This window comes from Eublepharis macularius, chromosome 14 (assembly GCF_028583425.1).
Source record: "Eublepharis macularius isolate TG4126 chromosome 14, MPM_Emac_v1.0, whole genome shotgun sequence".
In the NCBI taxonomy this organism is placed as follows: domain Eukaryota; kingdom Metazoa; phylum Chordata; class Lepidosauria; order Squamata; family Eublepharidae; genus Eublepharis; species Eublepharis macularius.
In genome coordinates, this window is record NC_072803.1 from 63,887,856 (window position 1) to 63,912,778 (window position 24,923).

The 24,923-nt window shown below is 50.1% G+C and overlaps 2 protein-coding genes across 4 annotated transcripts in view; one reads left to right on the plus strand and one right to left on the minus strand.

Annotated features, from left to right (window-relative positions):
• Window positions 1–229: 229 nt before the first annotated feature.
• On the plus strand, window positions 230–14,862 carry CEL (carboxyl ester lipase). Its single transcript, XM_054997213.1, has 11 exons — window positions 230–380; window positions 1,052–1,202; window positions 2,320–2,442; window positions 2,705–2,902; window positions 7,266–7,396; window positions 9,001–9,108; window positions 9,520–9,637; window positions 11,035–11,221; window positions 12,408–12,611; window positions 13,238–13,435; window positions 14,625–14,862. The coding sequence occupies exons 1-11, from the start codon at window positions 315–317 to the stop codon at window positions 14,818–14,820; spliced, it is 1,680 nt and encodes a 559-aa protein (XP_054853188.1). The 5' UTR covers window positions 230–314; the 3' UTR covers window positions 14,821–14,862.
• A 631-nt stretch (window positions 14,863–15,493) lies between these two features.
• The window catches only part of RALGDS (ral guanine nucleotide dissociation stimulator), a 131,069-nt gene continuing 121,639 nt past the window's right edge, over window positions 15,494–24,923 (minus strand). For 2 of the 3 annotated variants that reach the window (XM_054997687.1, XM_054997684.1), the window contains exons 15-18: window positions 23,335–23,590; window positions 22,464–22,709; window positions 20,844–20,958; window positions 15,494–17,996 (exon numbers count right to left, since the gene is read on the minus strand). In XM_054997687.1, the coding sequence (XP_054853662.1) occupies window positions 17,821–17,996; window positions 20,844–20,958; window positions 22,464–22,709; window positions 23,335–23,590 (793 nt within the window). In that variant the 3' untranslated portion in view covers window positions 15,494–17,820. The remainder of the gene's footprint in view (window positions 17,997–20,843; window positions 20,959–22,463; window positions 22,710–23,334; window positions 23,591–24,923) is intronic. The other variant, XM_054997685.1, reaches the window with a different exon arrangement.

The window sequence follows — 24,923 nt, forward strand, 5'->3', positions numbered from 1 at the left end:
TTTGAAAAATCCACCTGTAGTTTTGCCTCTTCCTGTTTTCCCTTCTTTAAATAGCTCCCAGAACGTGTGTGAAGATGCCAGCTGTTGCATAGGTGGGACTGGAAGCCAGCCTGCCTGAAGGAACAGCCCCCCCCCACACACACCTTTTTACCTTGGAAATTTCAGCCAAACCATTTGGCAGCCTCCAAATTCTTCCAAAGAATGAGTGACTGCTGGCTGTTCCCTTGGCCTATATAGAGTTCACTTGGCTGGTACTAAACATATAAAGGCAGGCGTTAGTGTAGAGGCCACGTCTGTCCAGTGGAGGGTGTGCCATGGGTCCCTGGAAGGTTGTGTGCCTTGCTCTTGCCTTCTGCCTGGGGGCAGTGAGGTCTGCAAAGGTAAGCTGTGAGGGTGGGGGCATCCAATGAGAAAAAAAGAGCTATGAGCCTGAGAGGAGAAGGACCCGGACAGCTATTCTTCCACTATTCCAAGGCTACGATCCAAAAAGCCAGGTCTGATGCGGTGAGCCCCAAAGAGGGTTTCAGGTCTGGTTTGTGTTTTCTTCCACAGCAGCCCTGTGTTGTGTGGCAAACTGATTTTTAAACTTTCAAAAGAAACTTGTGCTGTAGTTTGACAGGCAGAAGACTGTGTGTGTGTTCAAGGGAGACTAGGGAGACATTTGGGCTCTTGCAAAGCCAACAGTTGTTTTCGGATGCCTGTCTAGTAGCAGAGCTTGTGCCTTGGTGGCTCATGGAGCTGCCTCTTCCTGAATCAGACTCTTGGCCCTTTACGGCCCTTCAGTATTGTCTGCTCAGACTGGCAATGGCTGGGAACTGACCTGTGACCTTCTGCTTGCCAAGCAGATGCTGTTCCACCAAGCCGCTGTGATGGTTTTTTCCCTACCAACACCCCCTCCTTCATGGTATGTCCTGGGAGACCTGGATGGCTTTTCTTCTCCAGTTTTAGCCTTCCTATTTATCACTGTGATGTGTGAGTTCTCATCTGACAATGTTGCGGTTGTGTGAAAGGCTCTGTGATGTTTTTCTTTTCTCTCCTGGCATGACGTTAGCTGGGCATCGTGAGCACAGAAGGAGGCTTCATTGAAGGGGTTAATAAGAAGCTGGGCCTCTTTGGGGACTATGTGGATATCTTCAAGGGGATCCCTTTTGCTGCCCCTCCAAACACTCTCGAAGACCCCCAGCCGCACCCTGGCTGGCCAGGTAAGGCTCCCTCTGCATTCTTCTAGCACAGAGCACCTTAAATGACATGACGGGCTTTGCAGATCATACTGCAGTGTAAATTGTATTATGGCAACCCGGTAAATGAGGTCATTCATACATTGCATGCCTTGACCAGGAGAGCCCAGGAGAGCCTGATCTCGTCAGATCTCAGAAGCTAAGGAGTGTTGGCCTTGGTTAGTAATTGGATGGGAGACCTCCAACGAAGACCAGGGTTGCAGAGGCAGGCAATGGCAAAGCACCTCTATTAGTCTCTTGCCATGAAAACCTCACCAGGGGCCGCCATATGTCATCTATGACATGAGGGCAGGATTTCATTTTCATACATTGCATATCCCCATACTAGGGACAAGAAGATTGAAGGAGGGGCCATGGCTCAGTGGTAGAGCAGGGCTGTGGGTACGCTGCAAATTCAACTCAAAATTATATAATTTTTTTCATTTTGTGATGTTTACTCTGATTTTTGTGTGTGTGCTGCTAATAGTACTGAAAGACTTGAATAAACAGTGATAAGTGCCCATTCCTCCTACCGTGTCTTCTAACTCTTGTAACTAGCAGTCTGCTGTGGAATGTATTCCTTCCATGCCAGAAATGATTGTCTTAAATTTTTAAGATGTCTGACTGCATAGTCGAAGTCAGAAGAGTCAAAACCTTATTCATCTACCTGCAGTTTTCAGTAGGTCTTACCAGATAAGTCTACCTTAGCAGCAAGAAACTCGCTTATTTATTCTTTAAAAATCAAAAATCTGGATATCCAGATTCTCAGGCAGACAGACTTTGCATTGCATTAGGTGCCGCCTTCTGAGTTCTGCCAGAACTGCGACCTCTTAAGTTCTGAGACTGGATGTCTCGTAATGCAGACAACAGCCCAAGTGTGGCCATTGTAAAAAACAAAAACAAAAAACCCCAGTGAAATCCTGCAGGTGCCATTGGTGTCTATCGAATCGTGCATTATTCAGCATGTCTTGGTAATTCAGGAGACTAAAGGTTGCTGGTAGCTTCCATGGCCAACAGTCTCACACAAGATTTTGGGTGTTACTAATTATAAAAACCAGTTTGAATTTTACACTTTTGCAAATCCCTCCCCCTTTCCTCTTAGGCACCCTGCAGGCCAAGGAGTATAGGAATCGTTGCATGCAGACCACACTAACCCAGACGGACACGCGGGGCAGTGAAGATTGTCTGTACCTGAATATCTGGGTCCCTCAAGGGAAAAAGCAAGGTACGGTCTAGAAGAGACGGGGCAGAGATGGCTCGGGCACATGGGACAAGAGTCTGGTCGCCTTGGATTTTGGTCAGCAAGAGAGGGAGAAAAGTAGATCTGATTCCTGGGGTACCCAATCCCACCAACTCTGTGACTTCCTTGACACAGCAACCCACAATACAATAGTGTGAGAATGTGGGTTTAACTTGTGACCGTTTCCTGCCTGCCTCATTCCCCCGCGTTCCTTTCTCTCCCGACCCTGTCCCCTTTCTTGCTTCAGTTTCCACCAACTTGCCTGTGATGGTCTGGATCTATGGGGGCGCCTTTCTGTGGGGAGGTGGACAGGGCGCTAACTTCCTGAACAACTACCTCTATGACGGGGAGGAGATTGCCACGCGGGGGAAAGTCATTGTGGTGACCTTGAACTACCGCCTGGGACCCCTCGGATTCCTCAGCACCGGAGATGATAGCCTGCCAGGTAAGGCCCCTCGGGAGGGGTCTCTCTCCGCCCCCTTCAGCCTCTTTCTAGATCAGAGTGGATGGGATGGATCACGGTGAGTTTTGTCTCTGGCCGAGGCATTCAGGGTCTCTGTTTTCAGGGTCTGCTGTGCTGCTGAGGATTCTGGGATGTGGTCTCGGCTGCTTGCTCACTTCTCATGGAGCATTGCCCAGCATTGCTCTGTGCAGATAAAGGTGACTGACATCCACTCTTTACTTTGTGCAGCAGCTGTGTGTTTGCCAGCAGGGAGGCTCTTCCGTAATTACTGTTCTTCTCATTGAAGACCTTGCAGTTGCCCGTGTGTTCCGCTGTACTGTGTCACTGGGCCAGTTCCCATGCACACTGCATCATTTGGTCGATCAGCCGTTGATGACCTGCAGCTGTGAATGGGTGAGCCAGCCCCACTTGGAGATGGTGGGAAAGTTCGGTTTGGGTTAGGTGCGCTACAGCCCATTCGCACGTGCAAGTTGCCATCGCTCGAACACGAATCGGCTTCTCCACACAAGTTCCTCAAAGGTCCTCTTAGTTCTACTGCACAGGATGATGTTATCGAGGAAAATATTGGATCAGTCTTCATAACCTTGTTCTTCTGTGCAGACCCTCACAGTTGAAGCACCGCCCTGCAATGCAAGTAATTTCACCGTCTGTCCTGCAGCTGTCTCATTGTCAGTGGTTCATTTCAACAGCCTGGGCTAGGACCTCAGAATTGTAATCCAAAAACAGCAATGCGTGTGTGTGTGTGTGTGTGTTGCATGTGCGCACGGTCTGCTGCAGCAGAAGAGGCGGGGGGCGGGGGGAAGGCTTGTGGTACCTTAAAGAGTAATGGGTTTATTGAAGATCGTTTTGGGTGGGTAGTCCTCTTGGTCTGCAGTAGGAGAGCAAGATTTGAGTCCAGTAGCACCTTAAAAGGCCAACAAAGTTCCAGAGCTTTCGAGAGTCAAAATTCCCCTGATTTCTTGAAATAGAAGGTTTGGGGGCTGCAGCCAGCTTTGTCGGATGAGCTGATGGATGAGATGGAAAGGGGGGGGTGATGAATGCTTGGGTGTGTGAGCCACAAGGAACTTTGTGCGTGTGGCGGCGGCGGGGGGACCTGAAGTCCACAGTCAGGGCAGAGCAATAACTATTTCCCCCTCATCCTGGGATGAAAGAGAGGGGAGTTCTTTGAGCCCCAACTTTTTAAGGCTTTGGTCTTTTTTCTGCTCACTTTAATACAATATACACAAAACAACGTCTTTGTTTCAAAGCCACACAGAATATCATCGTTAGCTGTAAAAGACCAGTTCTTTTCCCAAATGTTCTTCCTGGGAAATGCAGATCTTTTATATCCGCCTTGTGTTACTCCCATAGGTCTGTCCCGTGTGAATATCCTGCAAGTTTGTATTTCATACTTTATTTATCAGAGTTTTTTTTTAAAAAAATGTCAGTTGTCATTCTCAGCCCTGGCAAGTGGAAACAAGGTGTCCAGAGGTTTGTTACCCAAAGAAAACTGATTGGATTTGTTTCCCCACTGCCAACTTTAGCCCTCTTTGGCTTGCCTACTGTTCTGCTCCATAGATTGGAAGTGCTCAGCTCTTGCAAAAAAGTTCACAAAAACGACTGGCCCTCATCCTCATTTACTGGCCCACCTGTTGAAACCTATTAATTATTGGGGGGGGGGGGGAGAGGGTCCGGGATGTAGAATGGAAGAACCAACTTTTGTAACACTTTTTGGGCCTGGTTGTTTGTAGAGAATCACGACTTGCCACAGGTGACCAGGTGAGCCGCTGTTATCACGTCTGTGCTCTGTAGTCTATTGGCACTTGTCCCATTTGGGGGAAAGGGATAGCCCACTCTGGGTGCTGAAGCAATCAGTTTATTTATTTGGCCTTCATCCAGTACAAATCGGAAGCAGACTATAAAAAATAATGTCAACAGTTGTTCCAATAAATGACCGATATGAAATGTATGTCACCCCATTCCAGTGGCTCCGTGTTCGCTTTGGCTTCTGAACTTGAATTGATCTACTGATTTTATTTATTTAAGGTGTTTATATACCTGTCCTTGTCCCAGACTGCCCCATAAATTAGACTGTTGGGGTTCTTTTTAGCGCCATCCTAGGGAATGAAAATGAGAATACTGAGGGTGGCCTTTCTTTTCAGTTGTGAGTGGTGACTCGCCTATTGAATTTTTATGTATTGTATTGTTTACTATGGATATAGGCCGTCTTTCTCACTGAGATTCTAGGTGGGTTACAGGATGGATAAACAGCCCCCCCAAAAGTGTGGACAGATGGCACAAGACAACTAATAAACAAAGAAATAAGACTAGGATTACACAGCAAGGTGTACTATAAACAATATAGAGGATGGATTACATGGCATAAGACAATGTAGTAAAAGCAGGTGATGCCTACAGTAATCGTTGTGGATTAGTATCCCACTTCCTTCAATATCTCATGGATACTTTGGAAATGTACATATTTCCAATCCAGTCCAGGGGCGGATCGGCGCTGCTGAGCAGCATTTGATACGGTTGATTACGATCTTTTGACCCACTGCCTCACCGATGTGGGAATTCAAGGGACAGCACTACAGTGGCTAGTCTCTTTTCTTCACCGTCGGGAGCAGAGGGTGGCGCTGGGGGGGGGGGGGAGTTATCGTCCCGTAGGCCACTAATATGTGGTGTGCTGCAGGGGGCGATACTCTCCCCATTATTGTTCAACATCTATATGCGCCCCCTCGCCCAGTTGGTGCGAAGTTTCAGGCTTGGGTGTCACCAATATGTGGATGACACCCAGCTATACCTGCGGATGGAGGGCCGGCCTGGATCGGCCCCGGATGTCTTGGAGCGTGCTTTTGAAGCCGTGGCTGGATGGTTGAGGCAAAGTTGGCTGAAACTAAACCCTGTGAAGACAGAGATCCTGTACTTGAGTTGTGGAAACATGGATTTGGGACCTCAGCTTCCTATACTCGATGGGGCAGTGCCATGGAGGCTCAGGTCACTGCAGTTGCCAGGTCTTCTTTTTTCTACCTTCGACAGCTTGCCCCTTACCTTTCGTCCTGCGACTGGACTACAGTGGTCCAGGCAATGGTCACCTCTAGGTTAGACTACTGTAACGCGCTCTATTCTGGGTTTCCCTTGAACCTGATCCAGCGATTACAACTGGTGCAGAATGTAGTGGCACTGGTCATCACTGGAACGCCAAGGTGTGCTTACATAACGCCGGTACTGCGTCAGCTGCACTGGTTACTGGTGGAGTACTGAATCAGGTTCAAGGTTTTGGTATTAACCTATAAAGCCCTATGCGGACTGGGACCGGCATATCTGCGGGACCGCCTCTCCCCATATGAATCCTGGAGGACTCTTCGCTCTAATGGTAAACATCTGTTGAAGGTCCCTGGCCCCAGGGAGCCCCACCTGGCATCGACCAGAGCCAGGGCTTTTTCGGTCCTGGCCCCAGCCTGGTGGAACGCTCTGTCTAATGAGAACAGGGCCTGGCAGGACTTGTTATCCTTCCGCCGGGCCTGTAAGTCAGAGCTGTTCCGCCAGGTGTATGGTTGATGCTAGGCGGAGCCTCCCCTGTCTGGTCGAGTATGGGTTGTGCCCGCCCCACTGGTAACATCCTCCATCTGTTGAATACTCCCTAATGCTCTGGTGCTGGTTCAAGAGTTGTGCCCTGTGCATATGTATAGTGTATTTTATTGTTCCACTGTGTGTGTGTGTGTGTGTGTGTGTGTGTGTGTGTGTGTATGTAGGGCTTTTTTTCTGGGAAAAGAGGTGGTGGAACTCAGTGGTGGAACTCAAGACCGCACAATGACATCACTTTGGGTCAGCTGGAACAAGGAGGGAGTTTTTTAACGTTTAAATTGCCCTCGGTGAAAATGGTCACATGGCCGGTGGCCCCGCCCCCTGATCTCCAGACAGAGGGGAGTTTAGATTGCCCTCCGCGCCGCTCGGTGGCATGAAGGGCAATCTCAACTCCCCTCCGTCTGGAGATCAGGGGGCGGGGCCACCGGCCATGTGACCATTTTCAAGAGCTGCTGGAACTTCGTTCCACCGCATTCCTGCTCAAAAAAAGCCCTGTGTATATGTATATGTATTTTAATCTTTGGATGTTTTATAATTTATAGTTTTAAACTGCGTTAATTATCTGATGTAATTTTAAGTTTGTGTGTAAATTGTGATCTGCCCTGAGCCTGCTGGTGTGGGGAGGGCGGAATATAAATCTAATAAAATGAATATTTTATTTTTATCCAGTGAGTGGTTCACAGATGGACCTTAATGAAGCGTACTTTCAGCCAGCCAGCCAGCCTTGCCTGCCTTTGACTTTCCCCCTCTGATGTACATTTTTCCCCTCCCTCAGGAAACTATGGGCTGAAAGACCAGCACATGGCCATTGCCTGGGTGAAGAGAAACATCAGAGCTTTTGGAGGCGATCCCGAGAACATCACCATCTTTGGGGAGTCAGCTGGGGCTGTCAGCGTCTCCTTACAGGTGTGGGCTTCTTGCGGGGCTCCTGGGTGTGTTGCATTGCACTATAGTTTTGTTGCAGTGGAGCCTGCTTATTCCAGCGGATGCACTGGAATTTCACCAGTACAGCCAGGTGCATCCGCTGCGGTATTTGTGCCATCAGGAATGTGTCCTAGGCCAAGCTCTTGTATTCAGAGTAATGGTTCTCTGTTTCTGTATCGTAGACCTCAGTGTGACTTCCTGTCACACAACTGAAGAAATCTGAGGCCCGCCTTATAATGCAGGTGGTAATGAAGTGTCATGGCGGTAGAATGAACTGTAGTCGAGAGATTGTACTTCTCAGCATTCCCACTGGTGATGAGACTCCCTGGGAGTGGAAAACTAGCAACACACGCAAAGGGAAAGACGAGGACTCGTCTTCCTGATGTGCTGTTTTGGTTTTTTATTTGCAAAGAATATTTGCGTGAAGGATTATTAAAAGAGCAACTGCTGCCTGCCTGGGTGTAGCCCATTTTCTCCCTCGGGATTCTGCCACCTCATTCTGGTGAGGCTCCCCTTGAAAACAATCCAGAAGCCACAACTGGTCCGCATTGCGGCGGCAGGACTACTGCCAGGGGCTAACTGCTGGGAATGTGTGCTGCCCATTTTGGAACAACTGCGTTGGCTGCCAGTCTGTTTCCCAGCTCAATTCAAGGTGCCCGTGATGACCTTTAAAGCCCGTCATGACCTGGGACCCACATATTTGAAGGACTGTCTCCTTCCAAACGTCCCTGTGTGCCAACTGTGGTCTTCCAGCAGCCATCAGTTGGTGATCCCACCTCTCGGGGTGGGCTGCCTGGCGTCGACCGGAACTTGAGCCTTTTCCACTGTGTAACGGGCTCAATGAGGAGCTCCCAACTTGACGATTTTTAGGAAATGCTGCAAGGGCTTTCTGCTTTCAGGGCTTTTGAGGGGGTTTGAATCTTTGACGGACGGAGGGAGGGAGGGAGGGATTTGGGGGTTATTTTATTTTGATTATAACCGTATGTTGTTATTGTTGTAAGCTGCCTTGAAGAGAGGTGGCATAAAAATGTTTCAATAATTAAGTTTGTCATAGAAAATGTTATGTATTCTTTATGTGTAGGTGATTCAGGCACACTTTCACAAAGGAGATCCCTCTACTGCAAGAGAACTGGAGGGACATCTTTTCTTAAAACAGTGTCTGCCACCCATAATGAATTCGTAGGCACTCTGGTTTTTTTTTTTAATCGCCCGAATAGTTGGCAGGGTGGAGGGGAGTCTTTTTAACTGATTGACAAGGGCAATTCCAAGCACAGTTATGGCCTTCTAAGTCCTTTAGCTTCTGTGGATTTAGAAGGCTGTAACTCAGTTTAGGTCTGCACTGTAAACGTCGCCACCTGATTTCTAATGAGTTACTGCCCTAGAGAGATGGAAGGTGCCTCCAGGGTCATCTAGTCCAAACCCAGCACAATGCAGGAAATTCATAGCTACCTCCGTGAGGTCGATTTGTAGGCCAAGATGTTGTTTGGAAATTGTTCTGCGCTCTGCTGCTAACTTCTTGTTCAGTGAAGTGCTGAGAGCGCTGGGTGTGTGTGTGTGTGTGTGTTCTCCTTTTTCCTACCCTGCAGACACTCTCTCCCTACAACAAAGGCTTGATCAAACGGGCCATCAGCCAGAGCGGAGTCGGCCTCTGCACCTGGGCCATTCAGAAGAACCCTCTCTTCTGGGCAACCAAGGTAAAGTAGCATGCGGAAAAGGAGCGAATCTTGCAAATTCTGCTCCTGGCAATGCAAGAAAAGCTAAATTTTATGCCAGTTGTTTCATAATTCTTGTTATGAGCAGAGCAGGATGCTGAAGTCTGCCAACCACTGGTAACATTATGCAGCAATTCCTCAGAAGTCAATCTTTCAAGCATATAGTGAGGGCTAGAAACTTTTTTTAAAAAATGAACAATGACTTTCTCAGGAAGATTAATTCCATGCCCATTTCCCGGAATTTCTGCTCTGTGGAAGGTGCGGCCTATCTGCTGCCCTTCTCTGTGGCACAGGCTTCAACCGGGCGCTCCCCTAAACCATGCTGCCTTCCTACGCTCTTGGGAGTGTGGGAGCCAAGTGGCTGAGGGCTGGCTTTCTTCTTGTGCCTTGCAGGTGGGGCAGAAGGTGGGCTGCCCGACACACAACACCACGGCCCTGGCAAACTGCCTGCGGATCACAGACCCCAAAGCTCTGACGATGGGCTACCATTTGGATGTGCTCAACCTGCAGTGTAAGCCTGGCTGAAGGCTGGGGAAGAGTTGACTTTTTAAAGAATGAACAGCCTGCTCATGTACTTTCCTGTGCCCTACAATGCTAGGTGCTGGTAGGAAGCCTGTTGCAGTGACTCGTGCAGAGATGCAGTGGGCAGCTTCGGAGGTGGATTAATTGCTGCCCCTGAATCAGGAGGGATCGAATGAGCAAAGTGTTCTGTGGCAGAGATGCTGCAGAATTGTTCCTCTGGCAGAGGAAAGACCAGAACAATCAAGCCAACCAGAAACCATCTCTCTGGGCAACTCCTTTCCAGACTCTTGGTTGCTTTAAATTATTTAATCTCTTTTTCTTGCTGTGCATCTCTCGGAATCTGCCTAATTGGATGTTGGAGTAGAAAAGAACAAGAGTCCATTAGCACCGATAAAACTAACAACATTTGTGGTAGGGTATGAGTTTTCAGGAGTCACAGCTCACTTCTTTAGATTCCTTCAGATACCTGTCTGAAGAAGTGAGCTGTGACTCACGAAAGCTCATACCCTACCACAAACTTGTTAGTCTTATAGGTGCTACTGGACTCTTGCTCTTTTCTACTGCTACAGACAGTTTAAGACGGCTATCCATCTTTGATATTGGAAGCACGGCGATATGATGTCTAGAAATGAAATCCATGAAATACATTTTATTAGGGCTTTTGAGCTAATCAGCTTTTGAGCTAATCAGAATTCTTCATCAGGCTGAATGTCAAGACATTTTATGCATTCCTCCCTACCCCACACTGTGCTCCTTAACTGCCCTCTTATCACAGGGCTGGCTCTGGGTTTATTCAGCCGCTGAGTGCAGTACTTGCAGTGGGGCCCTCCTCTCTCTGCCTTCCTGACCCAAACCAAAGATTGTTGCGGTTACTCTTCATCCCTGTCAGGCTTTTTAGTTTGAGGAGCAGGGGTGGGAGAGGAAGAGGGCCCTTTCAGCTTCACTTAGTTTGGAAAAAGTCCACATGATGAAGCATAAAGCTATTTTAGCCAAAGACTAGGGAAGGGAGGTTATGACTGTAATTCAAAAGCTTTCTCAAAAATGTGTTCCTACCTGAAGCAGAATTTGTTTCTCCTCTCCCCTTATTGGTTCCAGCCCAGCTCTACAAATCTGAATTCCAAATTAAAAATTATTTTAGTGCTTCCAGTGAGTTCTCAGGCTCTGATTTTCTCCAGTTTTCAAGAGAAGAAAATTTCCTGAGTGTGTAATTTCTGTGTGACTTTTCCCCCAAATGGATATATACCTGCACTCCAGTTTGGCTATGCACTGTAAGGGCTACAAACTGGCAATTAGAGTGTGTGTTTGTGTGTGTGTGGTTTGCAGCCCCCCGTTGTGGCGTGCTGTCCTGCTTCCGTCCTTAGGTCTGGTCTTCTGTCCCCGCTGCAGATCCCCTCGTGCACTACCTGGCCTTCTCTCCAGTGATTGACGGAGATTTCCTCCCCGATGACCCTGACAAACTCTTTGGCAACGCCGCGGACATCGACTACATTGCTGGAGTGAACAACATGGACGGGCACTTCTTTGCTTCGATTGACATGCCAGCCCTTAACCGCCCCCTGGTGAAGATCACAGCGTAAGGGGGAAGCGGTGGCCGGCAGCACTGCAGGAGAGAACGAGCTTTGGAATCTGGCCTTTTCGAAGGCCAGCCTTGGCCTCTCTGGGCACAAATGTACTAGTTATGTTTAATCTGACCACACAAACGCAACTCATTGGCTCCGCACGCGTACAGCTGGCCTCGGGGGCATCAAAGACCCCAGCCTCGAGGCACATGGCCCCCTGGCAGCAGAGCCACTGTGCTTTGTCTAACGTCGCACCGAACTCTGATCAGCACACCCAGATCGATCTAGTTTCCAAGTCCCCTTTGCCAGCCATATGCGAATGACATTCTGTCAGTCAAGACAGGAAACGATAGTCCGCTTGTTGGGATGAGACTGACTCTGGCCTTGACTGTCCAGCACTGACACGGTATGGAGAAAACCGTCTCAGTATAACATAAGAACAGCCCCACTGCATCAGGCCAGTGGTCCACCTAGTCCAGCCTCCTATTTCACGCAGCAGCCAACTGAGAACCAGTTGGGTGTAGAGGTTAGAATGCTGGGTCTGGGAGACCCAGGTTCGAATCTCCACTCTGCCATGGAAGCTTGCTGGATGACCTTGGTCCAGTCACACTCACTCAACCTCACCTCCGAGGGTTGTTGTGAGGATAAAATGAAGGCAAGGAGAATGATGTAAGACAAATAAAGTAAAATAAAAATTTAAAAGTTGTCCTGAAGGTCAACAAACAAGGCACAGAGGCCATGGCCTTCCTGTGATGTTGCCTTCTAGTACTGGGATCCAGAGGTTTCAGGGCTCCCTTCACTCGCTATGGCTGGCACACCTCTTCTCCATGAACCCCTGCAACCGTCTTTTAAAGCCATCTGTGCTCCTGGCCGTCACTACCTCCACCATTTAATGATTTGTTGAGTGGTGTAGACAGCCCTCAAGTCATAGCTGACTTGTGGCAGGGTTTGCACAGCAAGAGGCTAACGCAGGTGGTTTGCCATTGCCTGCCTCCACAGCCCTGGTCTTCCTTGGAGATCTCCCATCCAATGACGAACCAAGGCCGATCCTGCTTAGCTTCTGAGATCTGACGAGATCAGGCTCACCTGGGCTATCCAGCTCAGGGCATTTATTGAGTAAAGAAGTTTTTTTTTCTGTCTTGTCGCCCATCAAATTCATTGGGTGCCCCAGACGTCTAGTAACCTTGTCCAATTTTGTAGGGACGAGGTGTATCGCGTGGCCCAGGGGCTGACTGTGGAGAAGGGCGTGCAGGGGGCAAATGCAACCTTCTCACTCTACACCCAGGTGTGGAGTGACGGCGTGACCCAGGAAGTCATGAAGAGGACTGTGGTGGATCTGGAGACTGACTACATATTCCTGGTGCCCACCCAGCAGGCCCTCCAACTCCATTACCAAAACGCCAAGTGAGTATTACCACTAGAATTGGGTGCAGGTGGGCACCACTCCTGCCTGGCTGTGGGTGGGAGCCACTGTTCATTCAACCCTGGCAGTCCGCTTCAAGTTGGAAGGGCTCTGAAGAGGGAACTTCTTTTGAAGGGGTGGAACTCTGGGACTCCCCTGGAGAAAGCTTTATTTGAAATACAGGGTGAGCAATACGCTGCTTAAAGACTGTCGACCACAGTCCTGTATTTTGAGGCTGGCTCCCTTTCTCTCCGTCCCGGCCTTGCTTTGCTAATGGGATCAGCAGTCTCTCCCCCTTCCAGAGCCTGCCTGACTCAGGCTGCAGGGCACGAGGGAGGGGGCTGCCCCTCAGATATCGGGGTTCCAGTTAGCCATGGATTCGCTTCCCTTGGCTTGTATTAGGAGAAAAGTGGTAGGCAAAGCCGGTGCTGGCGGCCCATCTCTTCTTCCTCCTCCCCAGCCATTAGTTCCAAGTACAGCCAGCAGCATCTGTGGTTTTTAGAGCTCTTTTAGTCTAGCTTCTGCATGGGTCCTCCTCCCCAATGCACACTTCTGCTGTGGGTAGCCAAGAATAGCTGGAATGGTGGTCACTGTTGTCCCTGTACCTCCTTCCTCCTTCTGCATTCAGGAGTGGCAAGACGTACAGCTACCTCTTCTCTCAGCTGTCTCGAATGCCAGTCTATCCTAGTTGGGTAGGGGCGGACCATGCTGACGATCTGCAGTATGTCTTTGGGAAGCCCTTTGCCACACCACTGGGCTATCGGCCTCAGCACAGAACGGTTTCCAAGGCCATGATTGCTTATTGGACCAACTTTGCCAGAACAGGGTAAGAGACCCATGTAGCTTGCGGGGGGTGGGGGGTGTCTCCTGGCCAGGCAGCAACCTGTTTTTACTGGCATCCTCTAAAATCCACTGGCTTCCCTCCTCAACTTCGCTCCATCTGTCTTGGAGAGAAATTTGTGCTAAAACCAAGACTTTCTGGGGGGAGGTGGATGGAAGATTTTCAGAGCCAAGGAGCTACTTTGGAAGTACATTCCATCCAAGTGTGCCTCTCTCTCTCTCCGTGGTCAAGTTGTGAGATCACCAAGAAGCCCCCACTGAACAAGGGAAAAAGAGGAGTTTTCGGCAAACCTCAGAATGCTCATGCTGTGCTCTTAAAAGGGGGTCTTAAAAGTGGCCCTTGCCTCTGTCTCAAGTGGGGAGGTTTAAGCTTTCCCATAGCTGAGGGAACTGCTTTCTGCCTCCAAGGAGGGGAGGAACTTCCAAGCCTGGCAGCAAGCCTGTGTCCTGGGGCTTTTACTTCCTGCTTTTTCAACTCTGCGTGACACTCCACTTGTAGTGATCCACAGCAGATCCAAGGAGGACGGCCCCCCCCCTTCCTTTTCAAAGGCCTTTTACAGTGGGTTCTTCAAGGGCAGCAGGTTCCCTCCTTGACCGGACTTGTTGCCTGAGCAGAGGCACTTGTCCTTCCTTTCAATCTCTTTGCCTCCCTCTTGTGGACCAGGCAGGTGTTCCTTGTGGACTAGCCATGGATGTGGCCGTCCCCCATTTCCTCTTTCAGGGAAAAGATTTGCAGGGTCCAGGGCGGAATCAGCTAGTTCTGTTTGGCAGAAAACCCAAGCCTTTGATGTTGGCCCAGCACCAGCGGTGGATGGTGTTGGGCCTTTGCTGGAGGCCAGGGACAGCTAATCCTTCAGCCTCGCTGGTGCCCATGTGGCTGTACAGCATGACCCTCTGCCTACCAGCAGCAGGAGGAATCTTGGGCATAATCAGCTTCAGCCAAGTTACTGATACTGATGCAGTTGGTGCAGAGATGCCAGTAGAAACCTCAGCCTCCAAATTGCTCCCAGCCGCTTGACCTCAGCACGACTGGGACTTCATGCAGAGGCAAGGACTTGGTTGTCAGACTGATGAGGGGCACTGGCAGGTGACCTCTTGCCTGCACCCCCTGGAGCTGTTCCTGATGGGGCTTGCTTTCTACTGAGCAGCTGTTTTGTTTGTTTTTGTTTTCTTAGTGACCCTAACAAAGGAGAATCCACTGTGCCTATTGGCTGGGTCCCGTATGATACTCAGAATGGTCATTACCTAGAAATCAACAAGGACATCAATTATGATTCTGTGAAGCAGGGCCTGAGAGCACCTTATGTGCAGTTCTGGAATGTTGCCTACCGAAATCTTCCAAACACTGTGGCCTCCATAGAGCTGGAGTAGAACTAGTAGTCTAAAACATTAAAGTTGAGCTTGCTGCCACCATTTGTGTGTGTGTTTATTCATGGGTTCTGGCAGTAGAATTTTCCCTACAGCAATCGGGGCTGTACTGAGAGTGGAAAGTTGCTCCATTTATCAGCACACTCAACCCACCCACCCAGCCCTGCCACTGCCCTCTTTGAGGCTTGCAGATAAACTTCTTGCAACTGGAAATTGCTGCAAGGGGCGTAGTACACAGAGAAGTGAGGCAGAGTCACTCAGACATTCTCATGGACTAGAAAGCTCAATGAACCTATCGCAGTTGATTCTGCAGTGAGGGAGGAGGTCTAAACCGTTTCCCCGACTCCTGAAAAGGAGGAGACCAGCTGCAGCATGGTCAAGATGAGTGCTGATGTTCTGCTGGCCCTTTGTCTGCCTTGAACGGGCAGTACAGGGGTTCAGGTAGAGATGCAGCCTCGGATGGCACCTAATTTTGCTATGTTGGCATACGTTGGGGTGGAGGCTACCGAGGCCAGAGCAAGAAAGAAAGACGGATCCTGTCCAGCCGTAGCAGGCACTGTCTTCAAGAAGTGGGACTGTCCTCTCCCCAGAGACTTCCAAGAAAGGCTGTTAATGAAATGTGAGGGAATTATGATGTTTCTAGGTAGACAGCAGCCGCCCACCCCAGCCAAGCAAATGCTATCAAAAGGGTGGTCTTTATTGAAAAGGCTAATTACAGTGCAGTATACACATCACACAAAGTTGTGTGCTACTTCATGGAAACTGTTACAAAACATACATCCTGTAAGCTACACATTTCATACATACATACATTCTTACACTCCCACCTAGGGGAGAATGCCGTGGAGTCTGTGTACATCCCGTCCAGAAACTGGAGGAGGGGGACAGCGAGAAGTGAACTGTTGGCTTTGTCCTGCAGTTAAAAGCATCATGATTTAAAAATGGAGGGGGGAGGAGGGCTTGGGCTAAGCAGCCCTAGGCACTGTGCTGGGCTCAGAATCCAGGTCAGCCGTCTCTCTACTTCAGGTGTCTGAGCCAAGATTCTGGGCCAGCTGATCCGTGGAGAGATCCTCGCTGATGGCCAACAGGAGTGGCCATGGATCTCTTCTTCCCAACCAGCGGAAACGAGGGGAAGGGGGAGATCAGTAAAGGGACCTGCCAAAGCCGTTCTATAAAGCAGGTCTACAGCAGTGGGCTATCTTTAAGGTTGTGATGCACGATATGAGCAAGGCTCAAATTTAGCCCAAGGGGAAAAAAGCAACACCCCCCTGCCCTCAAGGAGACAATGGCTCCCTTCATAAGCAGCAAAGGATCACTTACTTCAGAAAGACACATTTTTAGAAAAGAAACTTGAGTGCATCCCACCCTTTAACTGCCTTCCGGGATCCTGAGAAATAACAACATTGCGGAAAGTTCAGTTGGATGAGGCTGGCTTGGAGAAACAGGCACGCAACTCCAGGAGAATGAGACCAGATGGACTCAACTGGCAGCTGCTACCCTCCCGTCACCCCCTTGCCACACTCTGCTTGCACCACAGACGTTGTGAACGAGCAGGCCTCAGCCCTGGCAGCATAAAGTTTGGTCGGCAAAGAACGGGGGGGCATTTACTGTACCCCCATTGTGGGTGGCCCCTGCCAGTTGGGGCCAGAGCTACTCTTGGGAAAAAGGCTCTCTGCAGCTGGCTAGAGTGTAAAGGTTACTTTAAAGCCTCAACTTCCAGTTCCACTGTTGTAGAGCTCGGGAACCCCAAAAGTCATGCTTCCTCAGAAGCCCTTTGACCGTTAAAGCACTTCTGAAACAGCAGTGAAGCAAGGCGTCTCCATGCCCATTCCCCCCCCCCCCCAGATCTGCCATTTGAAACGAGGGGAACTGGTGGATTTAAACTGTGTTAGTAAAATGTACAAACACAACTTGGTCTATTTACAACCAATAAATATGGAAAAATAGTAGGTTCAGGCGGTGTGTTTTTACAAAAATCTGATCACATCAGAACACAGTACTTACTGCACCCTTCTTGCATGTCAAAGTTGACAGTTCATTGAAACATCAAATCAGTGGCACTTCCCCAAAGAGATCAGAGGACCTGGAGAGAGGGGGGGGCAGCTCCTCTCCTTCCCCCGACTCCCATCACAGTTTTTATTTACAAAGTGTGTACAGAAACTTTTGCTCCTGTGCCAATTCTTGGCTTGGATGGCCAGCAGAAGGCTCGGGCTGCAAACAAACATTTGATCTTTGGTGCTGGGGCCTTAGGAAAAAGAAATCTCACTCCTGTGTCCAGGCAGGGCCAGCTGTTCTGTTACAGAGAATCCAGGTTCTGGTGGTTAAATCCATACAAGGCACCACAGCATCACTCTGCAGGCAGCATGTGAGGAGGAGATGTGCGTATTTAGATCCCCACAGGGCCAAGTGTGAGTTACTAATGGTAACAACTGACCCTGCTAAAGATGCCAACTGGTGAACTCACTCCCCGCCCACGCAGAAATGGCTCCAGATCTAGGCAAAATGTCTGCCCTCCCCCCTCCGGGCCCCAGCAAGGACTTTCCACTTTTCCCCATTGCTCTATCACAACAAGAGCAAAACCCCATGTCCCTTAGCAGCAGCAGTCTCAGTGGCGTAGACAGAAGGCACCTGCGGCGTAGAGGCTCCAGGCAACCACAGGTGGAGTGGGTGTAGTACTTGTGCCTTGGAACGTTGGTTGGCATAAAAATCCTCCACGTAATAAAAGAGAGTGAGGTACCTGAATAAGGCGAGAAATGCCTGCTGCTGACAGAGCAAGAGGAACATGAGAAAGAGCTGTCATTACTGGGGGATCCCTCCACCTTCCGGGCTTCATCCAAGCTTCCGTCTTTCTCTCCTGGACTCCTCATCCATGGCAACCCGGAGAAAGGACGTATCTCTAGCAGCAGCTGCAGGCAGGGGAGAATAAACTGAACCCTACTCGGATGGACTGACAGCCCCAAGGGGAAAAGCAATCCCAGCCCAGCTCTGGTTGAGGCACTCCACTCAGAAGATGCCTTTGGCAATCTTGAGGCCCTTCTGCTTCATCCTGGGCAGGGTGGAGCTGGAGCCGTGTTTAATCTTCACTGCCTTGGAGAAGCCTCGCTTTTTCAGCACAAAGTCATAATTCGCAGCAGAGTTCATGGCATAGAAGACATTGGCATTGTCTGGGATCTTCAGTTCTAGGGGGATGAGCAGAGAGAGAGAGAGAGAAAACATCACCTTAGGACTGGGCTGTCTTGAGTGTTCAAGGAAATGCAGCGGAGTGAGGAACCCTGGCTCCCTCTCCCATCCCCATCCCCACCAATGCTGCCTGTAGGCGAGAAGGGGGAAATGGGGGGGGTGGGGAAGCTGTGAACTTTCAGAGTTATTTTATAAACTAGGAACAAAGCCTGTTGTGGGAAAAAAATAGTTCGGGGAAAGAGGGCAGGCGGGCATTCCCTCCTCCTCCGTCAATGATCCCAGCTAGATGTAGGCAGGGGTGGTGGGCACGGCCACCTCCTCTGTGCCTGATCCCAGATGTGTGAAGAGGGGTGGACATTGCCTCCTGCTCCTGGCTGGGTGAAGGGGGACAGGCATCGCCATCTGCTCCATGCTTGATCCTGGCCAGGTGGAGGGGGCGGGCATTACCTCCTGCTCAGCACCTGATCCAGGCCACGTGAAGTGGGGTGGGCATTTCCTCATGCTCCGCTCCTGGGCATTTCCTCATGCTCCGCTCCTGATCCAGGCCAGGTGAAGGGGACAAGCATTGCCACCTGCTCCTCGCCTAATCCTGTCCAGGTGAAGGGGGGCAGGCATTGCCACCTGATCCCGGCTGGGAGGGGTGGGCATTTTGTTCTGCTCCATGCCTGATCTCAGCCACATGAAGGGGGGGCGGGCATTACATCCTGCTGTGTGCCTGATCCTGTCCAGGTGAAGGGGGTGGGCACTGCCACGTTCTCCTCGCCTGATCCCGGCTGGGTGAAGGGGGGGCGGGCATTACCTTCTGCTCTGTGCCTGATCCGGGCCAAGTGAAGGGGGACGGGCATTTTCTCATGCTATGCTCCTGATCCTGGCCAGGTGAAGTGAGTGGACATTGTCACCTGCTCCTTGTCTGATCCTTGTGAGGTAAAGGGGGGTGGGCATTGCTGCCTGCTCTACTCCTGATCCCATCTGGATGAAGGTGGAGAGTGGGCATTGCCATCTGCTCCAATCCTGTTCCCAGCTGGGTGAAGTTGGGGGGTAGGCATTGCCCCCTCTCTGCTCCTGATCTGAGCTGGGTGAAGGGTGGACGAACATTGCCACCTGTTCTGTGCCTGATCTCAGCTGGGTGAAGGCGGGGGCTGGGCATTGCCACCTTCTCCACTCCTGATCCCAGCTGGGTAAAGGGTGGGTGAGCATTGCCACCTGCTCTGTGCCTGCTCTCAGCTGGGTGAAGGTGGCGGGTGGGCACTGCCCCCTTTCTGCTCCTGATCCCAGCTGTGTTAAGATGGAGGTTGGGCATTGTCACCTGCTTTGCTCCTGATCCCAGCTGGGTGAAGGCAGGGGGCGGGCAATGCCACCTGCTCTTCTCCTGATCCCAGCTGGGTGAAGGCCGGGGGTGGGCATTGCCACCTGCTCCTCTCCTGATCCCAGCTGGGTGAAGGCAGGGGGCAGGCATTCCTGCCTGCTCCACACCTGATCCCGGCCTGGGCTTTCCACCATGGCGAGCTTTCTGGATGTCTGGCTGCCTCCTCTGGGCTTCCCTCCCCAGCAGCGCCCTCTGGAGGCGCACCAGGGTAGGAAGTGAGTTGTCTTGAATACGCTTAGCCTATTATATAGTAGGATTACTGCTTGCTTTTGCCTGTTCTTAGAAGGCTGTCAAGTGCTTAATTTCTGAAAAGAGACGTACAGGGACTTTGGCATCTTGCCCTTAGCCCCAGAAAGAGCCTCTCTTGAATTCTAAGCATGGAGAGTTAAGGTGCAGCTTGGGGGGAGAGATACAAAGGCACTCTATGATACTTAGGAGGTGGTGGAGGAGAGTGCCCTCAAGTCATAGCTGACTTATGGTGACCCCTGGTGGGGTTTTCATGGCAAGATACTAACAGAGGTGGTTTGTCATTGCCTGCCTCTGCAACCCTGGTCTTTGTTGCAGGTCTCCCATCCAATTACTAACCAAGGCTGAGCCTGCTTAGCTGCTGAGATCTGGGGAGCTCAGGTTCACCTGGGCTATCCATACATAATTTATTTTTTTTAAAAACACTTGGCAGTAAGAGTTTCACCTTAGATTGGATGAGCAGAAATGGCTAAGCATTCACTCCCAGCAGGACTGGCAAGAAGTTTTTTCCCACTGCACCCGTCAATGTTTCCAGGGGGAGAAATTTTGTTTCACACGCCAAAATAGTGAAAACACATTTTGCGCTAGTCCGACTGAATGCTGCAGGCTGCCAGATATCTTTGCCTTCTCACATAGTTCTCCCTGACCTGGATGGCCCAGGCTAGCTAGATCTCATCAGATCTCAGAAGCTAAGCAAGACTGACCCTGGTTAGTACTTGGATGGGAGACCACCAAGGAAATCCAGAGTTGCTACGCAGAGGCAGGAGATGGCAAACCACGTCTGTTAGTTTCTTGAAAACCCCATCAGGGATCGCCATAAGTCATCTGTGACTTGAAGGCATTTTACAAATAGACAGCCCTGCCAGCTTCGCTTGCGCCTCCTCTTGGCTTGAACTACATGGGTTAATTGAGCAGGAACTGCCCTGTGAATACATCCTGCCTCAGAGGATGCCCATGGTGCATCCTTGCCATTCTACACTGTGGGGGTTCCAGGCCAATCTCAAGGGCCCGGCCAGAAGAGACCATGTGGCCATGATGTCCATGAGGCCCCCACTGAAGGGGCCAGCGGTGACAGGCACAGCAGGAAAAGGAGGGGGAGAGGATGGGCCCAGAACACGCAGGGCTGATGCTGCTGCAGTGAGGGAAAGGGGGGGAAGGTGAAGTGGGAGAGGTGAGAAGCCACCTATACATCTAGAACCGCTAGCCACCTCTGGGACTCCAGGTCTGCCCGTACCTCTCTCCTCTGAGATGATCTGAATGAGCTCATAGTCTTCTGGCTGGTCCCCATCCAGGTTGTGCTTCGCCATGGCCTTCCGGATCACAACCGGGGTTTTGTCCTGGCTTGTCACCTGGAACATTCAGTACAAAATTGCAGATGATTCTGCATCCGAGAGCAAAGGTCAGCAGATGCTGCTTAGTGCAACAGATGGATTTTGAAAAGCAAGCTAAAAACCTCCAACTAATAGGGATTTTGTTTTGTTTTGCCGAAGACCACTTCGTAGACGACGAGGTGATTTGATTCCTCTACCAAAAACAGCACAATTTTGGGGCCTCGCTTGGAATGCTTTGGTGTATTTATCTATTTACTTCATTTATGTCTTGCGTTTCTCCCCTATGGGCACTGAAGTGGCTTACATGGTTCTCCTCTCAACAACCCTGTGAGGTAGGTAAAGCCAAGAGCGTATGACTTGTCCAGTCACCCAGCAAGCTTCCAGGGCAGACTGGGCATTCGAACCTGGGTCTGCGAGATCCCTGCTCCACCACTCTGACCGCTGGCTCGGCTACAAGCAACACAGAACACCAAGTACTGTCTGGATTTATGACAAATTAGGGGGTTCTGAGAGAAGGAATGTCTAGTTATTGCAAGTACATCAAGGCCAGGGTTTTATCTGTGCTGCCATTCTGCAGAAATACAACCAGGAGAAATGGGTACAAAATTTAGCTTCCTGTGAATCTCAGCTTGCCTCTTCAACTCAGCAAGTTCTTTGGCCTCCAAGCCTGAAAAGTGTGGCATCTCAAAAGCTGCTGTGGAGCTCCTGGCCCCATGCCCATGACCCCACCAGAAGCAGCACAATGCGGGGGGGGGGGGGGGAGGACAATTCTCCAGAGCGTGTTTAATTTTGGTAGTTTGCCAAACGCATCTTTCCTTTGCACAGAACGTCGATTCTTTCACAACAGTGATTATACACAATACTTAGCAAAATGCCCATCATTACGCTGAGTATATGTGAGTATACATACACACACGCAACCTGTGCAGCAGCCGCAGCAAGAGCGAAGGGCAGGTTGTGCATGGAGTTTTCTCTTTTTCCTCCCTGAAATAAATCAATGCTAGAGGAAAAAATCAAGGCTGCTGGGAGAAAGGTGGGAGAGATACTTTTGCAGTAGAGGCTAAACCTGCTCTCCAGCCCTGGTGATCCCCATGAGCCTATGAGGGAGCATCAAGTCTCCTCCTACGCACACTGCTCCACTTCCTGTTTCTTGGTCACTTTGGCACAGGACAGATGGCTGGAACGGATGCTTACACTGACCATCCTATATTACATCCATCCATATACTCTAACAAGGTAGGCCCAGAGGAGTTAGCCGTGTTAGTCTGTAGTTGCAAAACAGTAAAGAGTCCAGTAGCACCTTTAAGACTAACCAACTCCATTGTAGCATAAGCTTTTGAGAACCACAACTCTCTTTGTCAGATGCATCAGCTTTCGAGAACCTCAGCTCTCTTTGTCAGATGAATTGATGCCAGACAAGCTAGACAGCCTAGAGAACAAATGTCAATTGCTCCCATGGACCTTTGGTGGGAGTCTGTTTCTTGGCCCCACTTTGGTGCTTTGGACTGCCTCTCTGCACTCACCAGGATGCTTTTGTACATGTTTCCATTGTCCACGGCTAGGCTGACACGGATGATGCAACAGTCGTCCACCTGCTGGTTGTAGAGGGGCAGCGAAAGGGAGGAGTAGCTGGAGATGCCTGAGACGGAGCGCTTGTGGGTGCGTGAAGGCGGCACTGGCGTGGAGGAGACGGAGGAGGAGGAGGCACTGCTGGAGCTGGAGCCAATGCCAGATGTGTCCAAGGAGGACAGGGAGGTGGATTCCCAGAACTGTGGAAGGGGAGCGGGGGGGAGTCAGGAGGACTTGACTAAAACACACACGAACCCTCGGAGAAGGATATGTCGGATGTCTGCGTCCCTCCTGGCAAGACTTATCTATAAAACTGATCTGCCACAGGTAGCGCTCCATGGCACCCACCACCTGCAGCCAAAATATAAAAACTAAGACTTTGGGCATCTAAGAAAGGTAACTGAGCCCGTGTGGTGCAGTGGCTGGAGAGTGGGACTCGGACTAGGAAGCTGCTCCCTCCCATCCCAAACTACTTTTTAATAGGATTGTCATGAGGATAAAATGGAGCAGGAATCTTACCCTGAACTCCAGTGGGAAAAGGTGTTGTAAAAAAAAATGTGATCAACAAACTATATGGCAAGATAAAATTCCCATAAAACAATTTCTAACCATTCCACGGAACACAGGCTCTTCTGACCCGGAACGTGGGAGGAGTTCAGATAGGCTCTGCCTCTCAGCTTTGCACCAAGCAGCTGCCTGACCCGCTAGAGGCACTTACAGGACAGGAAGTCTTGGACTCTGGCTGCTGCAAAGCCCTCCGCCCCGTGCCTCCCCATCCCCCCACCCCCCAAAGAAAGTCGGCCTCTTCCCTGACAAGGGGCGCACCTGCCACCTGCCCCCCTGGGCGCGAGTGGAGCCCAGCGAGCCGCTCTCCTGTACCTTCTTCTCCTGGCCATCAGGGGACTCAGGGATAAAGCTAATGTTGATCTCTTCCACGTCGGAGCTGCTAGAGCCAGCAGAGGTGACGCTGACAGAGTCAGCTGTGTCCCCACTGCACAGGTATGGCCCACACTTCAGCTGGTCAAAGGACTTGGAATGGGAGCTGCCGCTAGCACAGGGCTCAGTGCTGGGGGCTTGCCGGCTGCAGGAAAAGACAAAAAAGCACCGTTAAGAGAAGGGGAGGCAAGATACTGCAGGCCTCTGGCATGTAAAAACCTCAGCATCCTTATAGAGAAGAACAGTAAACAGTCCAGTAGCACCTTTAAGACTAACTAACTTTATTGTAGCATAAGCTTTCGAGAACAACAGCTCTCTTCATCAGAGGCATCGTCAGTATCATGTATGTCTGTCTACATATCTGCCATGAGTATTCTCTGTGCTCTGTATTATGTACTGATCCTCTGAGAGTATGGGAAGTGGCATTTTGGGGCCTGTCTAGCTGAGGGTTGCTTATCTCACAGGTGCCTGCGGCAATGTCTACTTTTGTTTTCACAGCTGCTTGAGAATGTGTCCTTGAGTGCCGGCTTCTCCCTGGGAACTGAAAATAGCTTCACCTCTCCTACAGTTCTTCTCGCCTCCTGTCTCAACCCCCTCCCCCGCCCCCTTTCTGGTTCCTTCACGCCAGAATCCTAACCGTCCAGATCATAAAGGCGGGAACTTTCCCTGTAACTAACCCCTCCAACCTTATACACGTCACTTCTGACAATACCCTTGTATGTGTATGCTGATACTCTCTAATAAAGTAACTTTAACTCATACACTGGACTGTGTGCAGTGGAGTACTATGGGGATCTAACTGCCAGAACATGACAGTCAGCTTTCGAGAACCACAGCTCTCTTTGTCAGATGCATTGTCAGCTTTTGAGAACCACAGCTCTCTTCGTCAGATGCATCATGCTACAATAAAGTTGGTTAGTCTTAAAGGTGCTACTGGACTCTTTACTAATTTGCAACTACAGACTAACATGGCTAACTCCTCTGGAGTTAGAGGAGCTATAGAGAAGATTTGTCATGAAATTCTTAGTACACAAACTGTTCACAATTTAACCCTGCACACAGCACTCAAACCAGTAACCTGCCAGGCTGCAGCTTCATATTTCCTGATAGGTACTCTGGGTAAAAGGCATTTTGTATGTGGGTGGTGTAAAATTCAGCATCCTCTCAGCTTTTAAGGTTTTGTTTTGTTTAATGATGTAAGCTTCTAGTAGTTCTCAAGGTTGCAAAGACTGGCTTGACAACATCTGAGCCACATCAGGTTAAATTTTCAGCACTAAAATATACCTCAAAAGGAATTCTGGCCACCAGTGTGGATCTTCACTGCCCTTGGTAGCAGCATGTCAACAGATGCAACATGACAAAATAAACAGATGACACAGCATCCAGCTTTCTTTGACATTGATTTTGGGCTGCCTTGGTACACAGTGGCAATGTGTTTTTTAAATAGAGTACAACCAGCTCTAATAACAATAATAGTA